A 17,705-nucleotide genomic window follows, 5' to 3' on the forward strand; every position below is an offset into this window, starting at 1 on the left:
AAGTGGATAACCTCACATTTATCCACATTATACTGCATCTGCCATGTCTTTGCCCACTCACCTAACCTATCCAAGTCACGTTGCAGCCTCCTAGCATCCTCCTCACAGCTAACACTGCCCCCCAGCTTCGTGTCATCCGCAAACTTGGAGATGTTGCATTCAATTCCCTCGTCCAAATCATTAATATATATTGTAAATAGCTAGGGTCCCAGCACTGAGCCTTGCGGTACCCCACTAGTCACTGCTTGCCATTCTGAAAAGGACCCGTTTATTCCTACTCTTTGCTTCCTGTCTGCCAGCCAGTTCTCTATCCACATCAATACTGAACCCACAATACCGTGTGCTTTAAGTTTGCATACTAATCTCTTAGTATGTCCCTAAATACCACCAAGACCAAGGAGCTGATCATCAACTTCCGTAGGTCACATAACGGGGAATATGCCCCGATCTCTATCAACGGGGACAGTGTGGAGAGAGTGTCCAGCTTCAAGTTTCTGGGCACTCACATTTCGGAGGACCTAACATGGTCCAATAACACTGCTGCGCTGGTCAAGAAGGCACAACAAAGACTGTTCTACTTAAGAACACTGAAAAAGTCTGGTCTACCCCAACAGCTGCTGACGACCTTCTACCGCTGCACCATCGAGAGCATCCTAACGCATGGCATCCCTGTGTGGTACCTCAGCTGCACGGAGGCAGAAAGGAAAGCTCTACAGCGGGTAGTCCATAGAGCTCAGAGGGCCATCGGAACACAGCTACCAGACTTAGAGGGCATCTACAACACACGATGCCTCAAAAAAGCCACCAGCATCCACAAAGACTCTTCACACCCCTGCAACAGTCTGTTCGAACTCCTTCCATCGGGCACATGATGCAAGGCCTTCTACGCCCGCACCTCCAGACTCAGGAACAGCTTCATCCCCAGGGCCATAGCTGCTATGAACCGGTCCTGCTGAGCCGGATGGCCACAACGCATAGATCAACTTGCACTTTACCCTGTCCAAAACTGTTACAACTGTTTCGTTTCGTTGGGTTGCTGCTGTCTAAATTACTTAAATTATTGCATCGTATGGGGGGCGCATTCCCAATCTCGTTGTACCCCTGGGTACAATGACAATAAAGATATATTGTATTGTATAGTATTGTATTATGTGGGACTAGCCCCTAGAGCTCTATCTAACTCTCTCATAACTCCATCCAGTGATTTGGCTTTCATTGCCCTCTGTGGCAGAAAATTCCACAAATTCACAACTCTCTGGGTGAAAAAGTTTTTTCTCACCTCAGTTTTAAATGGCCTCCCCTTTATTCTAAGACTGTGTCCCCTGGTTCTGGACTCGCCCAACATTGGGAACATTTTTCCTGCATCTAGCTTGTCCAGTCCTTTTATAATTTTTTAATGTTTCTATAAGATAACTTAGTATGGTTGTGTGGTAACTCAAATTTCATTGTACCTTAACTGGCACATTTGACAATAAACTGACCTTGAAACCTTGAAACAGACCAAGTGTTTCCAAGTCTGAAGAAGGGTCCTGACCTGAAACGTCACCCATCTTTTTTCTGCCTGACCTGATGCTGCCCGACCCACTGAGTTACACTTTCTGTCTATCCAAGTGTTTCCGCAGCCCATCAACCGAGCTCAGGTCAACTGTGTAGGAATGAACTGCTGTTGCTGGTTTTAATCGAAGATAGACACAAAAGTAACTTAGCGGGATAGGTAGGCATTGGACCCCCCCCAAGACACTAGATCCCCCCCAGACACTAGATCCCCCCCAGGCACTGGACCCCAGGCCTCCACACACAGGACCCCCCCCCCCCCCAGACACTGGGACCCCCAGACACTGGGACCCCCAGATACTGGGACCCCCAGACACTGGGACTCCCAGACACTGGGAACCCCCCCAGACACTGGGACCCCCAGACACTGGGACTCCCAGACACTGGGACCCCCAGATACTGGGACTCCCAGACACTGGGAACCCCCCCAGACACTGGGACCCCCAGACACTGGGACCCCCAGACACTGGGACTCCCAGACACTGGGAACCCCCCCAGACACTGGAACCCCCCCAGACACTGGAAGCCCAGACCCCCAGGCCCAGACACTGGAGCCCCCCAGGCCCAGACACTGGAAGCCCAGACCCCCAGGCCCAGACACTGGAGCCCCCCAGGCCCAGACACTGGACCCCCCGCTCACCGGGCCGCGGGTCGCAGCAGTAGCCGCCGCCAGAGCCTGCTGACGGAAGCCGCGCTGACCATCATCATCATCATGATGCCGCCGCCTCTTCCCCGCAGACGCCGACTGCGCGCGCAATCAACTGAGCACCCGGACCCGGCTGCTCGACAGGCACCAGCTTCTGCACATGCGCGCAGGAACCGGGTCCGGCAGCCGCTCATGCGCAGTGGGATCGTACCTGGGCCCGGCAGCCGTTCGTGCGCACTGGAGCCGGGCCCGGCACCCACTCATGCGCACTGGAGGCGAGCCCGGCATGCGCTCATGCGCCTCTCATGCTTTTCGTCTCAAAACCGGTGAGATTTTCTCTCCACAGTTGCTGCCCGTCCCGCTGAGTTACTCCAGCATTTTGTGCCTATCTGAGGTGCCTATCTGAGGTGCCTATCTGAGGTGCCTATCTGAGGTGCCTATCTGAGGTGCCTATCTGAGGTGCCTATCTGAGGTGCCTATCTGAGGTGCCTATCTGAGGTGCCTATCTGAGGTGCCTATCTGAGGTGCCTATCTGAGGTGCCTATCTGAGGTGCAAACCAGAGGTGCAAACCAGAGGTGCAAACCAGAGGTGCAAACCAGAGGTGCAAACCAGAGGTGCAAACCAGAGGTGCAAACCAGAGGTGCAAACCAGAGGTGCAAACCAGAGGTGCAAGATGGACCACTCCGTCGAAATTGCCTGTACTGAAGTGTAGTGCGCGAAGGAGCGTTACGGCCGCCATTTTAGTAAGCAAACCCCGCCGTTCGCTCTGCCTCTCGCAGTGTAATCAGTGTTGTGGGGGAACAGTATGTTTGATGATACCATAAAAATGCAGAATATATCTCATCTATCAACTCACAGATTTTTGTTATTTTTCTTTTCAAATGTTTCTGCCTACTAAGGCTAGGCTTGTATACACTGGAATTTAGAAGGATGAGAGGGGATCTCATCGAAACGTATAAGATTATTAAGGGGTTGGACACGTTAGAGGCCGGAAACATGTTCCCAATGTTGGGGGAGTCCGGAACAATGGGCCACAGTTTAAGAATAAGGGGTAGGCCATTTAGAACTGAGATGAGGAAAAACTTTTTCAGTCAGAGAGTTGTGAATCTGTGGAATTCTCTGCCTCAGAAGGCAGTGGAGGCCAATTCTCTGAATGCATTCAAGAGAGAGCTAGATAGAGCTCTTAAGGATAGTGGAGTCAGGAGATATGGGGAGAAGGCAGGAACGGGGTACCGATTGAGAATGATCAGCCATGATCACATTGAATGGCGGTGCTGGCTTGAAGGGCCGAATGGCCTACTCCTGCACCTATTGTCTATTGTGAAATGGAGCCATGACGGACTGCGGTTTCTAGGGTCGAATGGTCTATCTCGCTCTGCTCTGTTATCTTCGGTGTAAACCAGGATCTGTGCAGTTCCTTCCTACACGAGGTCTGGTGTCTGATGAAAGAAAGAGAAACTGCTTGGAGGAACCCAACCTACTTTCCTCTCCTTATCGCTTCCATTGTCTCATAGAAACATAGAAACATAGAAAAATAGGTGCAGGAGTAGGCTATTCGGCCCTTTGAGCCAGCACCGCCATTCAATATGATAATGGCTGATCATCCAAAATCAATACAGTATCCTGTTCCTGCTTACTGTATTTCCCATAATCCCTTCACAAAATGCTGGAGTAACTCAGCAGGTCAGGCAGTATCTCAGGAGAGAAGGAATGGGCGACGTTTCGGGTCGAGACCCTTCTTTCTATTTTTGTTTTTGTTTTTTTTACGGGTTGTTGCAGAGTGAGTGGAGGGCTGCAAGTTCAGGATGGGAGAGGTTAGAGTTAGTCAGGGGAGTGGAGAATTTGAGGCGGTTAATGTCACGCCGGCAGTTGGAGATGACAAGTTCTAGTGAGGGTAGTTGGCCAACCAGGGGGATCCAAGAGGAGGGGTCCGTTGGAGCCTTTAGCCCTAAAGCTAAATCTAACTCTTCAGTGAATCGACCTCCACTGCCTTCCGTGGCAGAGAATTCCATAGATTCACAACTCTCTGGATGGAAAAGTCTTTCCTCATCTCAGTCCTAAATGGCCTACTCCTTAATTTTAAACTGTGACCCCTGGGTCTGGACATTCCCAGCTGAGCACATTTTCTGCACTCGTGTCTTTTTAATATTCAACAGATTTTTGATAACCTACTCATGGGCCAATCTGTATTCAAAACATTGTCAGGAACACACGGGGCTAGGAATCCTGTGGCACATCACATGCCTGTTGTGCTCTAGAGTGCCTGCTAAATGTAAAAGATGTTTCCAAGTGTAATGTGAAATTGAACAGTTGCATCACTTCACACTTTTTTGAGTTTGGCAACTAAGAAAGCACACCAACGCCTTTAATTCCTTAGCAGGCTCAGGAAGTTCACCATGGCCCCTACATCTCTCACTAACTTCTACACATGCACTGCAGAAAGCATTTAATCAGGATGCATCACAGCTTGGTTTGGGAACAGCTCCATCCAAGACCGCAGGAAATTGCAGCGAATTGTGGATGCAGCCCGGACCATCAAGCAAACCATCCTCCCTTCTATTGATTCAATTTACACATTACGCTGCCTCGACGGCCAGCAGCATAATCAAGGACATGTCGCACCCTGGCCACACCCTCTTCCCACCTCTCCCATCAGTTAAAAGGTAGAGAAGTGCGAAAACGCACACCTCCAGATTCAGGGACATTTTATTCCCAGCTGTTATCAGGCAACTGAATCATCCTACGACAACCGGAGAAAAGTGTTGAACTAATAATAATAATAATAATATAATAATAATAATATTCATTTATTGTCGTTGCAACAAGTGCAACGAAATTAAAAAATAGCAATCCTGACGGTGCGTAAAAAACATATATGCAAAACAAATAAATACCAATATATTAAATACAAAAGTTTTAACAGTGTGACCTATTGCAGAAAGTAGTGTTCAGTTCTCGTATGGCCCTGGGGTAAAAACTGTTCTTGAGTCTGTTTGTTCGGGATTTGATCGACCTGAAATGTCGACCAGAGGGCAGAAGAACAAACAGACGGTGGCCGGGGTGGGATGGGTCTTTTATTATTTTTCCTGCTCTACTGAGGCAGCGCAGGCTGAACAGGTGCTCCAGGGAGGGCAGTGAGCAGCCGATGATCTTCTGGGCCGTCGTGATGTCCCTCTGAAGGACCTTCCTGTCCTTTTCTAAGCAGCTGGCATACCATGTGGTTATACAGTATGCCAGCACAGTCTCGATGGAGCAGCGATAGAAGGACATCATGAGCTTCTCCTGCAGGTTGGTCTTCCTGAGGATCCTCAGGAAGTGGAGTCTCTGCTGTGCCTTCTTCACTGTGGTAATGGTGTTGGTAGACCAGGTAAGATCCTCTGCGATGTGCGTACCCAGGAACCTAAAGCGGGTACCCTTTCCACACAGACCCCATTGATGTAGAGTGGGTCGTGTTCTGCACTGGTTTTCCTGTAGTCTATTATAAGTTCCTTTGTTTTGGAGGAGTTCAGGACAAGATTGTTCACTGAACACCATGCTGCCAACCTTTGGATTTCATCCCTGTAGGCTGTCTCATCTCCTCCTGAGATGAGTCCAACCACAGTCGTGTCATCCGCGAACTTGATGATGGTGTTGGTGGGATGGGTGGGGGCGCAGTCGTGAGTGTAGAGGGAGTAAAGGATGGGGCTCAACACACAGCCCTGTGGTGAGCCGGTGCTCAGTGTAATGGTGGAGGAGAGGTGAGGGCCTATTTTGACGGTCTGGGGGCGGTTGGTCAGGAAGTCCTTGATCCATTGGCAGATGGTTTGGGAAAATCCAAGGTCAGAAAGTTTGGTAACCAGTCTGCTCGGGATGACTGTGTTAAAGGCAGAGCTGAAGTCTAGGAAGAGCATCCTCACATAGCTCCCCTGGTGTTCAAGGTGGGTCAGTGCAGTGTGAAGAGCAGTGGCGATGGCATCCCCTGTAGACCTATTTGCTCTGTAGGCAAACTGGTATGGGTCAAAGGTGGGTGGGAGGCTGGCTTTGATGTGCTGCAGGACCAGCCTCTCGATGCACTTTGTGATGACCGGTGTGAGAGCTACCGGACGGTAGTCGTTAAGGCCGCTGATGACAGACTTTTTCGGCAGTGGGATGATTGTGGCGGACTTCAGGCAGGGGGGGATGGTGGATTTTAAAAGGGACAGGTTGAAGATTTTTGTGAAGACCTCAGATAATTGGTCTGCACATTCCTTCAGCACTCTTCCCGTCACCATCGGGGCCTGCAGCTTTCCTGGGATTCACTGCTCTGAGCACGCGCTTAACATCATTCTCCTGCACAGTGAAGATGTGGTTGTCAGGTGCTGGAGAGGGTGTTATGTCTGCCACTGTAGCTTTCACCTCGAAACGAGCAAAGAAACAGTTAAGTTCCTCTGCCAGTGATGCGTCGGCAGTCGTGCGGTTGCTGGTCTTGTAGTTGGTGATGTGCTGGATGCCTTGCCATACCCGCCGTGGGTCATTGTTGGTGAAGTGGTCCTCAATCTTCCTCATGTAGGACGCTTTGGCATCCTTGATGCCTCTCTTCAGGTTGGTTCTAGCAGCACTGTATAGAGCTCTATCACTAGACCTGAAGGCGGTGTTATGGTCCTTGAGGAGAGACCTGACATCCTTCGTCATCCAGGGCTTCTGATTGGGATACAACCGGATACGTTTGTCGACGGTGACATTGTCAACACAGTTTTGGATGTAGCAGAGTACAGCTGATGTGTACTCCTCCAAGTCCTGATCCTCAAAAATATCCCAGTTGGTCCTTTCAAAGCAATCCTGCAGCTGCGAGGAAGCTCCTTCAGGCCATGTCTTAACAGTCTTTATGGTGACTGGAGCTTTCCTCCTGAGTGGGGTGTATGCTGGAGTTAAGAATATGGACAGGTTGATCTGACTGCCCTAGGTGTGGTAGTGGTGCTGACCTGAAACCCTTCTTAATGTTAGAATAAACCTTGTCTAGTGTGTTTTTCCCCTGGTAGTACATCTTATATGTTGTTCAAATTTCGGGAGAACTGTCTTTAGGTCTACATGGTTAAAGTCCCCGGCTATGATGTGGACTGCTTCTGTATATGTGCTCTGTTGTGAGTTTATTGCACCGAGCAGGTAGCCTAAAGCTGTGCTAGCGTTAGCATTTGGTGGGATGTAGACTGCTATCTACCTCAATGGTGACCCTCGGACTATCGTTGATCGGACTTTGCTGGCTTTACCTTGCACTAAACATTATCTCCTTGTGTAAATGGTTCGATTGAAATCATGTTTTGTCTTTCTGTTAACTGGTTAGCACACATGGTATGCCAGCTGCTCAGAAAAGGACAGGAAGGCCCTTCAGAGGGTCATCACGACGGCCCAGAAGATCATCGGCTGCTCACTGCCCTCCCTGGAGCACCTGTTCAGCCTACACTGCCTCAGTAGAGCAGGCAAAATAATAAAAGATCCATCCCACCCCGGCCACCGTCTGTTTGTTCATCTGCCCTCTGGTCGACGTTTAAGGTCCATCAAATCCCGAACAAACAGACTTAAGAACAGTTTTTACCCCAGGGCCATACGAGAACTGAACACTACCTTTGCACTAGGCAACACCGTTAAAAAATCTTGTACTTAATATAATTGTATTTAATTGTATTTATGTATTTATTTGTTTTTGCATTTATTGCATATATGTTTGTACGCACCGTCAGGATTGGCTATTTTTTTAATTTCGTTGTACTCGTTGCAATGACAATAAATGAATATTATTATTATTATTATTATCAAAAGCTTTTCACTGTATCTCGGTACACGTGACAATAAACTATACAAAAGTCCATTTGCCATTGTCCATTTTCCCAGTTGATCTAAATTCCGCTATAATTTAGACAACTTCACATTCCACCAGACCACCAATTTTGTTGTTATCTGCAAGGTCTGCAATCATGCCACCTACATTCGGATCTAAGTTGCTTTTATCAAAATATCACAAACAGCAATGGATCCAAACCTAATGCCTGTGGCACCAAACTGCTCACAGGCTTTCAATTTGAAAAACATCCCTCCACTAGTCAGGGGTTATGGGAAGAAGGCAGTAGAATGGGTTAGGAGGGAGAGATGAATCACCCATGGTTGAATGACAGAGTAGACCTGATGAGTCGAATGGCCTAATTCTGCTCCTATCACATAAACTTACTACCCCAATGGTTCCTTTCCACCAAGCAAATTTTGTATCCAGTTGGTGAGCTCACGATGGATTCGTAATCGATCCTTGTCTAAATGCAGTGTAAGAAAATAACTGCAAATGCTGGTACAAATCGAAGGTATTTATTTACAAAATGCTGGAGTAACTCAGCAGGTCAGGCAGCATCTCAGGAAAGAAGGAATGGGTGACGTTTCGGGTCGAGACCCTTCTTTGAGACCCTTGTCTAAATGCAGATACATCACATCTAGAATCCCCTCCAGTGTAAGGCCCTGGGAGTGTTGAATAGAGGGACTTATAGGTGCAGGGATATAGTTCCACAAAAGTGGTGACAGAAGTAGACAGGGTGTTAAATAAGTCATTTAGCACACTTGCCTTCATCGGTCTGGCTTTTAAGTAGATTGAGTTGGATGTCGAGTTGTAACTGTTCATAACTTTGGTAAGGCGACATTTAGAGTACTGTGTACATTTCTGATAGGTCTACTGTAGAAAGAACGTAATTAAACTTGAAGGGATGCAAAAAAAGATTTACAATTATGTTACCAGTGATGGAGGGTTTGAGTTGCTGGATAGGCTATGATTCATAATTGGAACGAGCTACTAGAGGAAGTGGTGGAGGCAAGTACAATGATGAGATTTAAAAGATGCCTGGATATGCTCCGATACGATCCGATAGAACTTTATTTAACCCAGGAGAGAAATTGGTCTGCCAACAGTCATAAAGCACAACACGATACATGAAACATGAATTTAAAGTGACGAGTGGAAAGTTCAGAATTGGGGTGGGGGGGGAGGGGGAAGGGAGTCAGTCTGCCCCACGACAGAAGGGGGAGGAGTTGCACAGTTTGATAGCCACAGGAAATAAGGATCTCCTGTGGCGTTCTGTGCAGCATCTTCGTGGAACCAATCGGTTGACCAGTGTGTCATGGAGGGGGTGAGCTGCATTATCCAAGATGCTCCGCAATTTGAGGTGCATCCTCCAAGACCATCTTCGGATATCCAACAAAGTCATTGGTACTTGGATATGAAAGGTTTGGAGGGAACATGGGCCAGGTGCTGACATGGACGGCAGCCAAAGACAAGAGCTATGAGGTAGTTAACAGCACCAACTACTATGGCATCTGCCTAATATATTTAAAGACAAGCTTTATTACAGTATCTTTAAAGATTTAGATTTAGATTCTACAGCGCGGAAACAGGCCCTTTCGGCCCACCAAGTCCGCGCCGCCCAGTGATCACCGCACATTAACACTATCCTACACACACCAGGGACAATTTTTACATTTACCCAGTCAATTAACCTACAATCCTGCACGTCTTTGGAGTGTGGGAGGAAACCGAAGATCTCAGAGAAAACCCACGCAGGTCACGGGGAGAACGTACAAACTCCATACAGACGGCGCCCGTAGTCAGGATCGAACCTGAGTCTCCGGCGCTGCATTCGCTGTAAGGCAGCAACTCTACCGCTGCGCCACCGTGCAGAACTTAAGATTCCTTGGTATTTGCAATAAGTTGAAGTTTTTAATTAAATTTTCAGTATTAATATGAAAGAACACAATGAAAGACCATGCACATGTGCCTGAAATAATTCTGTTCCATGCATAAACTGCCAGTAAATATTGCAACCTTATGTGCCATGGTATACACAATTAAAGAAATTCATCGGACAACTGTAAATTTTGAGGTCTTAAAATAGCGTCCTAAATTTGTGTGTGATGAGAGGCCGCAGGCACTTGTAGTAGTGCTGCATAGCCATGAGTAAAGGTCATCAAATTGCTGCAAGGTTCTCAATCTTGGAACAAGCAATGCACCCCCTGTATTGGAAACATCTAATAAAAAACAATTCAGTCTTGACTGCAAGATTGTTTCACCCTGAGACAAACTGCCATTGGATGGTATTTCAGTGTATCATCATATCATCATCATATATATACAGCCGGAAACAGGCCTTTTCGGCCCTCCAAGTCCGTGCCGCCCAGCGTTCCCCGTACATTAACACTATCCTACACCCACTAGGGACAATTTTTTTACATTTACCCGGCCAATTAACCTACATACCTGCACGTCTTTGGAGTGTGGGAGGAAACCGAAGATCTCGGAGAAAACCCACGCAGGTCACGGGGAGAACGTACAAACTCCTTACAGTGCAGCACCCGTAGTCAGGATCGAACCTGAGACCTTGGCAAATTCACACATGTCCTTTATTGCTTCTACTTCCAGGGTTCTTGTATGGAAAGAGCCAAAAAAAACCTTTGAATGTGAAAGGACCGCCGAGACTGTTTACCTTGTTGTAGATGTGAAGCTACTTACTGAATTTCACGAGGGAATGATTTCTCAGAAATACGCTGCTCCAGAAGCTGGAAGTTGTGTCAATGTAGACCTGCTAATGTTTAGAGTTAACATTAGTCAAAGAGGAGAGAGAGAGTAATGACACAATATGAAAGCCTGTTCAAGTACAACACAAAGGAGGGGGATCTCGCATTACAAATTAAGATAGACGGCATCCAGAATAGAATGCATTCATTCAGAATATCTTATTGGCAAATAATGATCACATTGACTCCAAAAATATTTACAAAAACTTTGAATAAATCTCATTAACCGAGATGATTACTGTTTTTAAAACCTAATTATTTCACGTGACTGCTTAGATTAAAATGTAAGAGGACTGGTGTGATGGGTGTAAGGGTCACATTCTTAAAGTTTCAAAGACGAATGTTGCGCTTGTAGCATTTTAACAAATTTCTGGCGGGGAGTTCAGATGAAACCCCAACACCTAGTCCACAAACGATCTAACATTTATCATCCCCACTAGGGTTGGAGATGAATGTGACCTGGATTGTTTTTATGTATTCAGATTTGGAATTGGTCATTCACTTTTTTGAACCCCTGCAACCTTGCTGGAGAACATCCTTCCACAGTGTTACTGGAGGGGAACCTTCACAAGGTGGTATTCCCCAGATGCCTGTTGCCCTTGTCTTTCTCGATGGAAGAGGTGGCAAATTTGAGAGTTTCTGATGGATTAATTTAGGAAAGTAACTGTAGTTGCTAGTCTGAAGAAGGGTCCTGACCTGAAACGTCTCCTCTCCAGGGAAGCTGCCTAACCTGCTGAATTACTCCAACACTTTGGGTCTTTTTAAAATATAAACCAGCATACGTAGTTTCTTGTTTCTACTAACTGTGGTGCACTGCAGCACTATGCACCAATGGGTGAGAGAGTAAGTGTTTAAGCAGGTTGATGAGGTGCTAATCAAGTGAACAAATTTGTCCTGGGTAACGTTGTGCTTCTTGAGAACTGTTAGAGCTCCAAGTAATTGGTGAGCATTCCATCATATTCCTGAATTGTTCGTGTGGAGGGTGAAATAGTTTTGGGTGTCTGGAGGTGTGCCTCTGGTACAAGAAATCCAGCCCCACACCAGTTCTGGTAATCGATATGTTTATGTGGTTGGTCCAGTTGAGTTTTTTAGTCCTTGATGAACCAAGGGTTAGCTTAGATTCTTTCGCGGAGATAGTCATTGCCTGCCGCTTGTATGACATGAATGGTACATGCTACTTACCTGAATGGTACATGCCACTTACCTGAATGGTACATGCCACTTACCTGAATGGTACATGCCACTTACCTGAATGGTACATGCCACTTACCTGAATGGTACATGCCACTTGCCTGAATGGTACATGCCAATTACCTGAATGGTACATGCCACTTGCCTGAATGGTACATGCCACTTGCCTGAATGGTACATGCCACTTGCCTGAATGGTACATGCCACTTGCCTGAATGGTACATGCCACTTACCTGAATGGTACATGCCACTTACCTGAATAGTACATGCCACTTACCTGAATGGTACATGCCACTTGCCTGAATGCTGCTTGGGTATTTGTGCGGGTAGTTTAGGAATTGCAATCAAATTGATCTTTGTCCAATTATTAAAGGGCATCCCCAATCCCCATACTTCTCATCTTTCCTGAAGAATTGATCAATCAACCAGCATGTCTTTGGGATGAGGGACATAACTGGATGTAAATCCACACGGTCAATGGGTGAATATGCAAAGTCCACGAAAATAGTACCCGTGGCCAGGACTGAACCCAGGTCACCTGAACCGTGAGGCAGCGTCCCTACTTGCTGCACCACCGTGCCACCCTTTGCTGGAGTGCTAGATAGAAACCCTTTGAAGCAAGGGGTGAAAATGCAAATTTTGTACAAAATGCACATGTCTGCATCAAGACTGGGGCTCTGTGGGGAGCAACACCAACTGCTGTGCCACCCCAATGATGAAAGAAGGTTATTGAGTCAACGGGTGAAGATGATTGTGCTGAAGATTGTTGGTCTGATGATACTCTCTTGGGGAATTCTTGCAGTGATGCCCTTTGGATGGAATGATAGACTTCCAGCAACTCAACCATTTTCCTTTGTTCAGGGTACGACTCTAAACATTGGAATGTTTTCCCCTTAGTGCCCATTGCCTTCAGTTTTACAAGGAGCCCTTAATGATGCACATGATCAAAGGCAGGCCACCAAAGGAATTTGCACTCACCTCAGGAATTTGACTCTTTTTATGTTTACATCAAGCTTCCCCTTAAGAGCTTCTGCCAAGGGGGAGCTCTCAAATATAGTGGAGGACAGAACAGAGCAGGAGTTTGAATATGTAACAGTGACCCTTCTTGGATGAGATAAGCGAGAGTAAGAGAGGTAACTTACACAATCACCCAATGCAGAATACAATCAGCCATCAGATAACAACTAATCACACCTTTATGCAACCAATAAATAACCTATACACTACATCAAACCTACCTCACAATTAATAGACTTAGTGCATTTCTTTAATCAGCTCCAATGCCGGAGTTAAAGCAATTAAATAAATGGTAACATCAACGAAAAAGGACCCACTCGAAATGTCACCTATTCCTTTTCTCCAGAGACGCTGAGTTACTCCAGCATTTTGTGTCTATCTTTGATTTAAACCAGCATCTGCAGTTCCTTCTTGCACAGAAATCTATCCTCTATACGATTATAAGTCAAGTCAGTCCATTTTTTTTGTAAGCACATTTAAAAACAACCCACATTGACCAAAGTGCTGTACATCAGTTCAGGTACTAAGAACGAACATACAATGGCACACACACATAACAGCACATACATAAACAGTTCACAGCACCCCCTCAGAGGGCCTCAAACGCTAGGGAGTAGAAATAGGTTTTGAGCCTGGACTTAAAGGAGTCGATGGAGGGGGCAGCTCTGATGGGGAGAGGGATGCTGTTCCACAGTCTAGGAGCTGCAACCGCAAAAGCGCGGTCACCCCTGAACTCCATTTCTGCTTGCTGATAAAATTCCTCTGCATTGAAGGCAATAAAAGTGAGTTCAAGCTGAAGATGACATTGACTTTGTCATACACCATAGAAACAGGCCCTTCAGCCCACCGTGTTCATGTTAGCCATCAAGTGCCAATCTGCATTAATTCTGTTTGCCTGCACTTGGTCCGTGGCCTTTTACACTTTGACAGTACAAGGGCTAAATGTTAGTCGGTAAATGATGTAAATATCAATGCCTTGTAGAGGTTCACCTGTTGTATAAATACTCAGTTTAATATTTAAACGATACAGCTCAACACTTAGTACAAGAGGGCAAGGTGTGTGTTAACGTGTTGACAGTGAGGTGGAGACTAGCTCCATCGTCCGCTGCACACCACCAGCAGACCACCCAGGTCGGCGTTGATTGGTCGGCCCACATCACACCAGGTCCACGCGAGTGCTCCAGCTCAACGAACGACGGTTCGAGACAAAAGTGGCTCGGCCCGCCACATGACCCCCCCCCACCCCCAGAACTGGAACATTGGAGGTGGTTAGGCTGTCGAGTGAGGCAGCCTGATCTTGTGTACGTGTCTCCTGTGTTTGGGGTTGCAGCTGGTTGAGTTGAGGGCGGGTTTGGTCGTGATGGTGGACGCCCTCTGCTGCTGGTTATGCCACCTACACTGGTTGGTCAATGTCCAAGGGTGCCGGCTTAAGATGGTCCACTGGGACAGTCTCGTGTCTGCCGCCCATGTTGATGATGAATGTCGTGACGTCGTTTGCAATACTCTGAAGGGTCCCTCGTAAGGCTTTTGCAGTGGTGTACGGTGGGAATCTCGGCGAAGGAAGATGTACTGGCAGTCCTGGAGGTCGGGTGGGACGTACATCATTATGAGACCGTGTCAGGACGTTGGGACTGGAGAGAGCGTGCCCACCTTCTCACAGAGGTGCATCAGCATGGTCGTGGGTCGTTCTTGATGTCCACACGCCGCGGGGATGAAGTCCCCTGTGACCGTAAGTGGGGCGTCGTACACCAGCTCGGCCGAGGAAGTTGCCAGGTCCTCCTTCGGGGCAGTGCGTATGCCTAGCATGACCCACGGCAATTCGTCCATCCAGTCCGGGCCCGTGAGCCTTGCCTTGAGGGATGCCTTCATGTGCCGGTGAAAACGTTCCACTGGGCGGTTTGCTTGCGGGTGGTTGGCCGTTGTGTGGTTCAGCTTAGTGCCAAACAGCCGGCCCATTGCTGACCACAGCTCGGAGGTGAACTGCGCACCTCTGTAGGAGGAGATGTCCGCCGGCGCGCCAATGCGGGTGATCCAGTGGGCGGTGAGGGCACGTGCACAGGTCGCAGTAGAGGTTAACCGAAAGCGGGACGGCTTCTGGCCATCTCATGAATCTGTCCGCGATGGTGAAGAGGTGGGTGACACCTCTGGATGGGGGCAGCGGTCCAACGATGTCGACGTGGATGTGGCGAAGTCCTGCAGCAGCGTCTTGATGTGTCGCTGAATCTTGGAGGTTTGACAGGGGATGCACGCTCTGGCCCAGTTGCCGACCTGTTTGCGCAACCCTGTGCCACATGAACATGGCTGCCATCAGTGCCTTCGTTGTCCGGATGGAAAGGTGAGCTAGGCCATGAACCATGTCGAAAATCCAGCGGCGCCAGGCAGCGAGGATGATGGTCTTGCTGTCCGGTAGACACGTCGTAGAGGAACGTGGTGTCAGCGGGCCCGAATCACGCATTATCCAACAGCAGGCCTGAGATAGCGGTGCGGGTAGGCGAGCATCTGTTCATCCTCTCGTTGGGCGGCTGCCACAGCAGTGTAGTCGACTCCTGGGGCCAGTGGGTGGATGGCATTGATGGCGGTGCGGGACAACGCATCTGCGACCTGGTTGCTCTTGCCTGCGATGTGCTGGACAAAAGTCATGTATTCTGAGATGTAGGTCAGGTGGCACTGCTGTTGGGCTGACCAAGGATCAAACACTTTGGCAAAGGCAAACGTGAGCGGCTTGTGGTCGGGGAAAGCTGTGAAATCCCTGCCCGCGAGGAAGTAGCGGAAATACCGGATGGCCAGGCAGAGAGTGAGGAGCTCCCGGTCGAAAGCGCTGTATTTCTGCTTGGGGGGGTCTCAGATGAGGACTGAAAAAGGCGAGGGGCTGCCAGCTACCATTGATCAGTTGTTCCAGCACTCGGCCCAAATGCGTCGACCGTGAGAGCTGTTGGTGTGTTGGCCCGTGGATGTACCAGCATCTTGCCTTTGACAGCACCCCCTTGGCGCTGTCGAACACGGTCGTGTCCGCGTTGTCCCAAATGAGCTCTTTCGGCTTATTGGCCAGGGCCTTGAACAGCGGTTGCATGATACTGCCGGCTGCTAGCACGAAACGGTGGTAGAAGTTGACCATGCCGACAAACTCTTGGAGTCCCTTCATAGTAGTAGCTGTTGGCCCCTTCTTTCCGGAACGAGTGTCAGTGCCCGAGGGGGGTAAAACACTGACCTCCGCTCCCGTGTCAACGAGAAACTTGCGAAACTTGCGAATGGCCTTGACCTTGGTCGGGAGCGGGACCTCTCCGTGCTGGTTGATGTGGTGGCCGAGGAAGTTGATGGAAGTGAGGCCAAACTGACACTTGGCAAGATTGATGGCCGGGTCATGCTCGTTGAGCCTCTGGCAGAGCTGCCGGAGGTGTGCGCGGTGTTCCTGGCGAGAGCGGCTGGCGACGAGGATGTCGTCGAGGTAGATGAACACGAAGTCCGCTTGGGGATGTCGTCTGGATGGACCGCAGTCTGATGGTAACCGCGTACCAGCTCGATCTTGGAAAAAACCTTGGCACCGCCAGGTTTGCCGTGAAGTCCTGGATGTGAGGGTCAGGGTACCGGTCGGCTGTTGTGACCTCGTTGAGGCGGCGGTAGTCCCCACAGGGTCTCCAGCTCCCAGATGCTTTGGGGACCATGTGAAGCGGGGATGCCCATGGGCTGTCTGAGCAGCGCACTATGCCCATTTCCTCCACCTTGCGGAACTTGTTTTTGGCCAGTTGGAGCTTGTCGGGGGGCAGCCTGCGTGCGTGTGCATGGAGTGGTGGTCTGTTGGTGGGGATATGGTGCTTCACCCCATGCTTGGGGCTGGCTGTTGTGAACTGGGGAGTTATGTTGGCCAAGCTCCTGGCGTACTCGTTGTCGGAGAAGGTCACCGAGCCGAGGTGGGGCGCTGTCAATTTGGCGTGGCGCAAGGCGATCGACTCGAACGTCTCAGAATTAACGAGACGTTGTACTTTCACGTCGACCAGCAGGGAGTGCGCCCGGCGGAAGTCTGCGCCCAGCAGCGGTTGTGAGACGTCGGCGATGGTAAAGGTCCACTTGAAGCGACAGGAGTTGAGGTTGAGCAGGATCGTATGGACCCCGTATGTTCTGATTTTGCTGCTGTTGGCCCCTTCTTTCCGGAACGAGTGTCAGTGCCCGAGGGGGGTAAAACACTGACCTCCACTCCCGTGTCAACGAGAAAATGCCGCCCTGAATGACGATCCCAGGTGTAGAGGAGGCGATGTTTTGGGCCGGCTGCAGTTGCCAATACCGACTACCGGCCGAGGCGTTTCCTGGATGCGTGCAGGGTGGTCAGCATCGGTGGGCCTCGGAGCCCCAACTTTGGTGGTAATAGCACCACTTGTCCTTGCTGGTGCCGTTCGTGGCCAACGTCACTGCCGCTCCTTCCGTGGACTGTCGATATGACCTGCCGAGGCACTGCCGCCACCCGACTGATGGTGGCTCCACCCTGCTGTTTGACCTGCCACTCCACATCCGCACGGGCTGCCAGCCGTCGGGGGTCGACGAAATCGTCATCTGCGAGGAGCAGGCAGATGTCCTCAGGCATCCACTCGAGGAAGACCTGTTCGAAAAGGAGGCAGATCTTGTGTCCGTCCATCCATCAGGGCGAGCATTTTGTTCATGAGCACGGACGGTTTATGGTCGCCTGGGCCATCCATGTGCACAGATCTTGGGCGGCTTTTTGATTGATGCAATGACAGAGTC

At 49.1% G+C, this 17,705-nt stretch overlaps 1 protein-coding gene across 1 annotated transcript in view; it reads right to left on the reverse strand.

The window, feature by feature from the left end:
• Positions 1-2,293, reverse strand: part of pitrm1 (pitrilysin metallopeptidase 1) — a 63,923-nt gene extending 61,630 nt beyond the window's left edge. The window contains exon 1 of the mRNA XM_078429528.1: positions 2,195-2,293. Within this exon, the coding sequence (XP_078285654.1) occupies positions 2,195-2,268 (74 nt within the window). The 5' untranslated portion in view covers positions 2,269-2,293. The remainder of the gene's footprint in view (positions 1-2,194) is intronic.
• Positions 2,294-17,705: the final 15,412 nt, after the last annotated feature.

The sequence above is a fragment of the Rhinoraja longicauda genome, chromosome 2 (assembly GCF_053455715.1).
Source record: "Rhinoraja longicauda isolate Sanriku21f chromosome 2, sRhiLon1.1, whole genome shotgun sequence".
In the NCBI taxonomy this organism is placed as follows: Eukaryota; Metazoa; Chordata; class Chondrichthyes; order Rajiformes; family Arhynchobatidae; genus Rhinoraja; species Rhinoraja longicauda.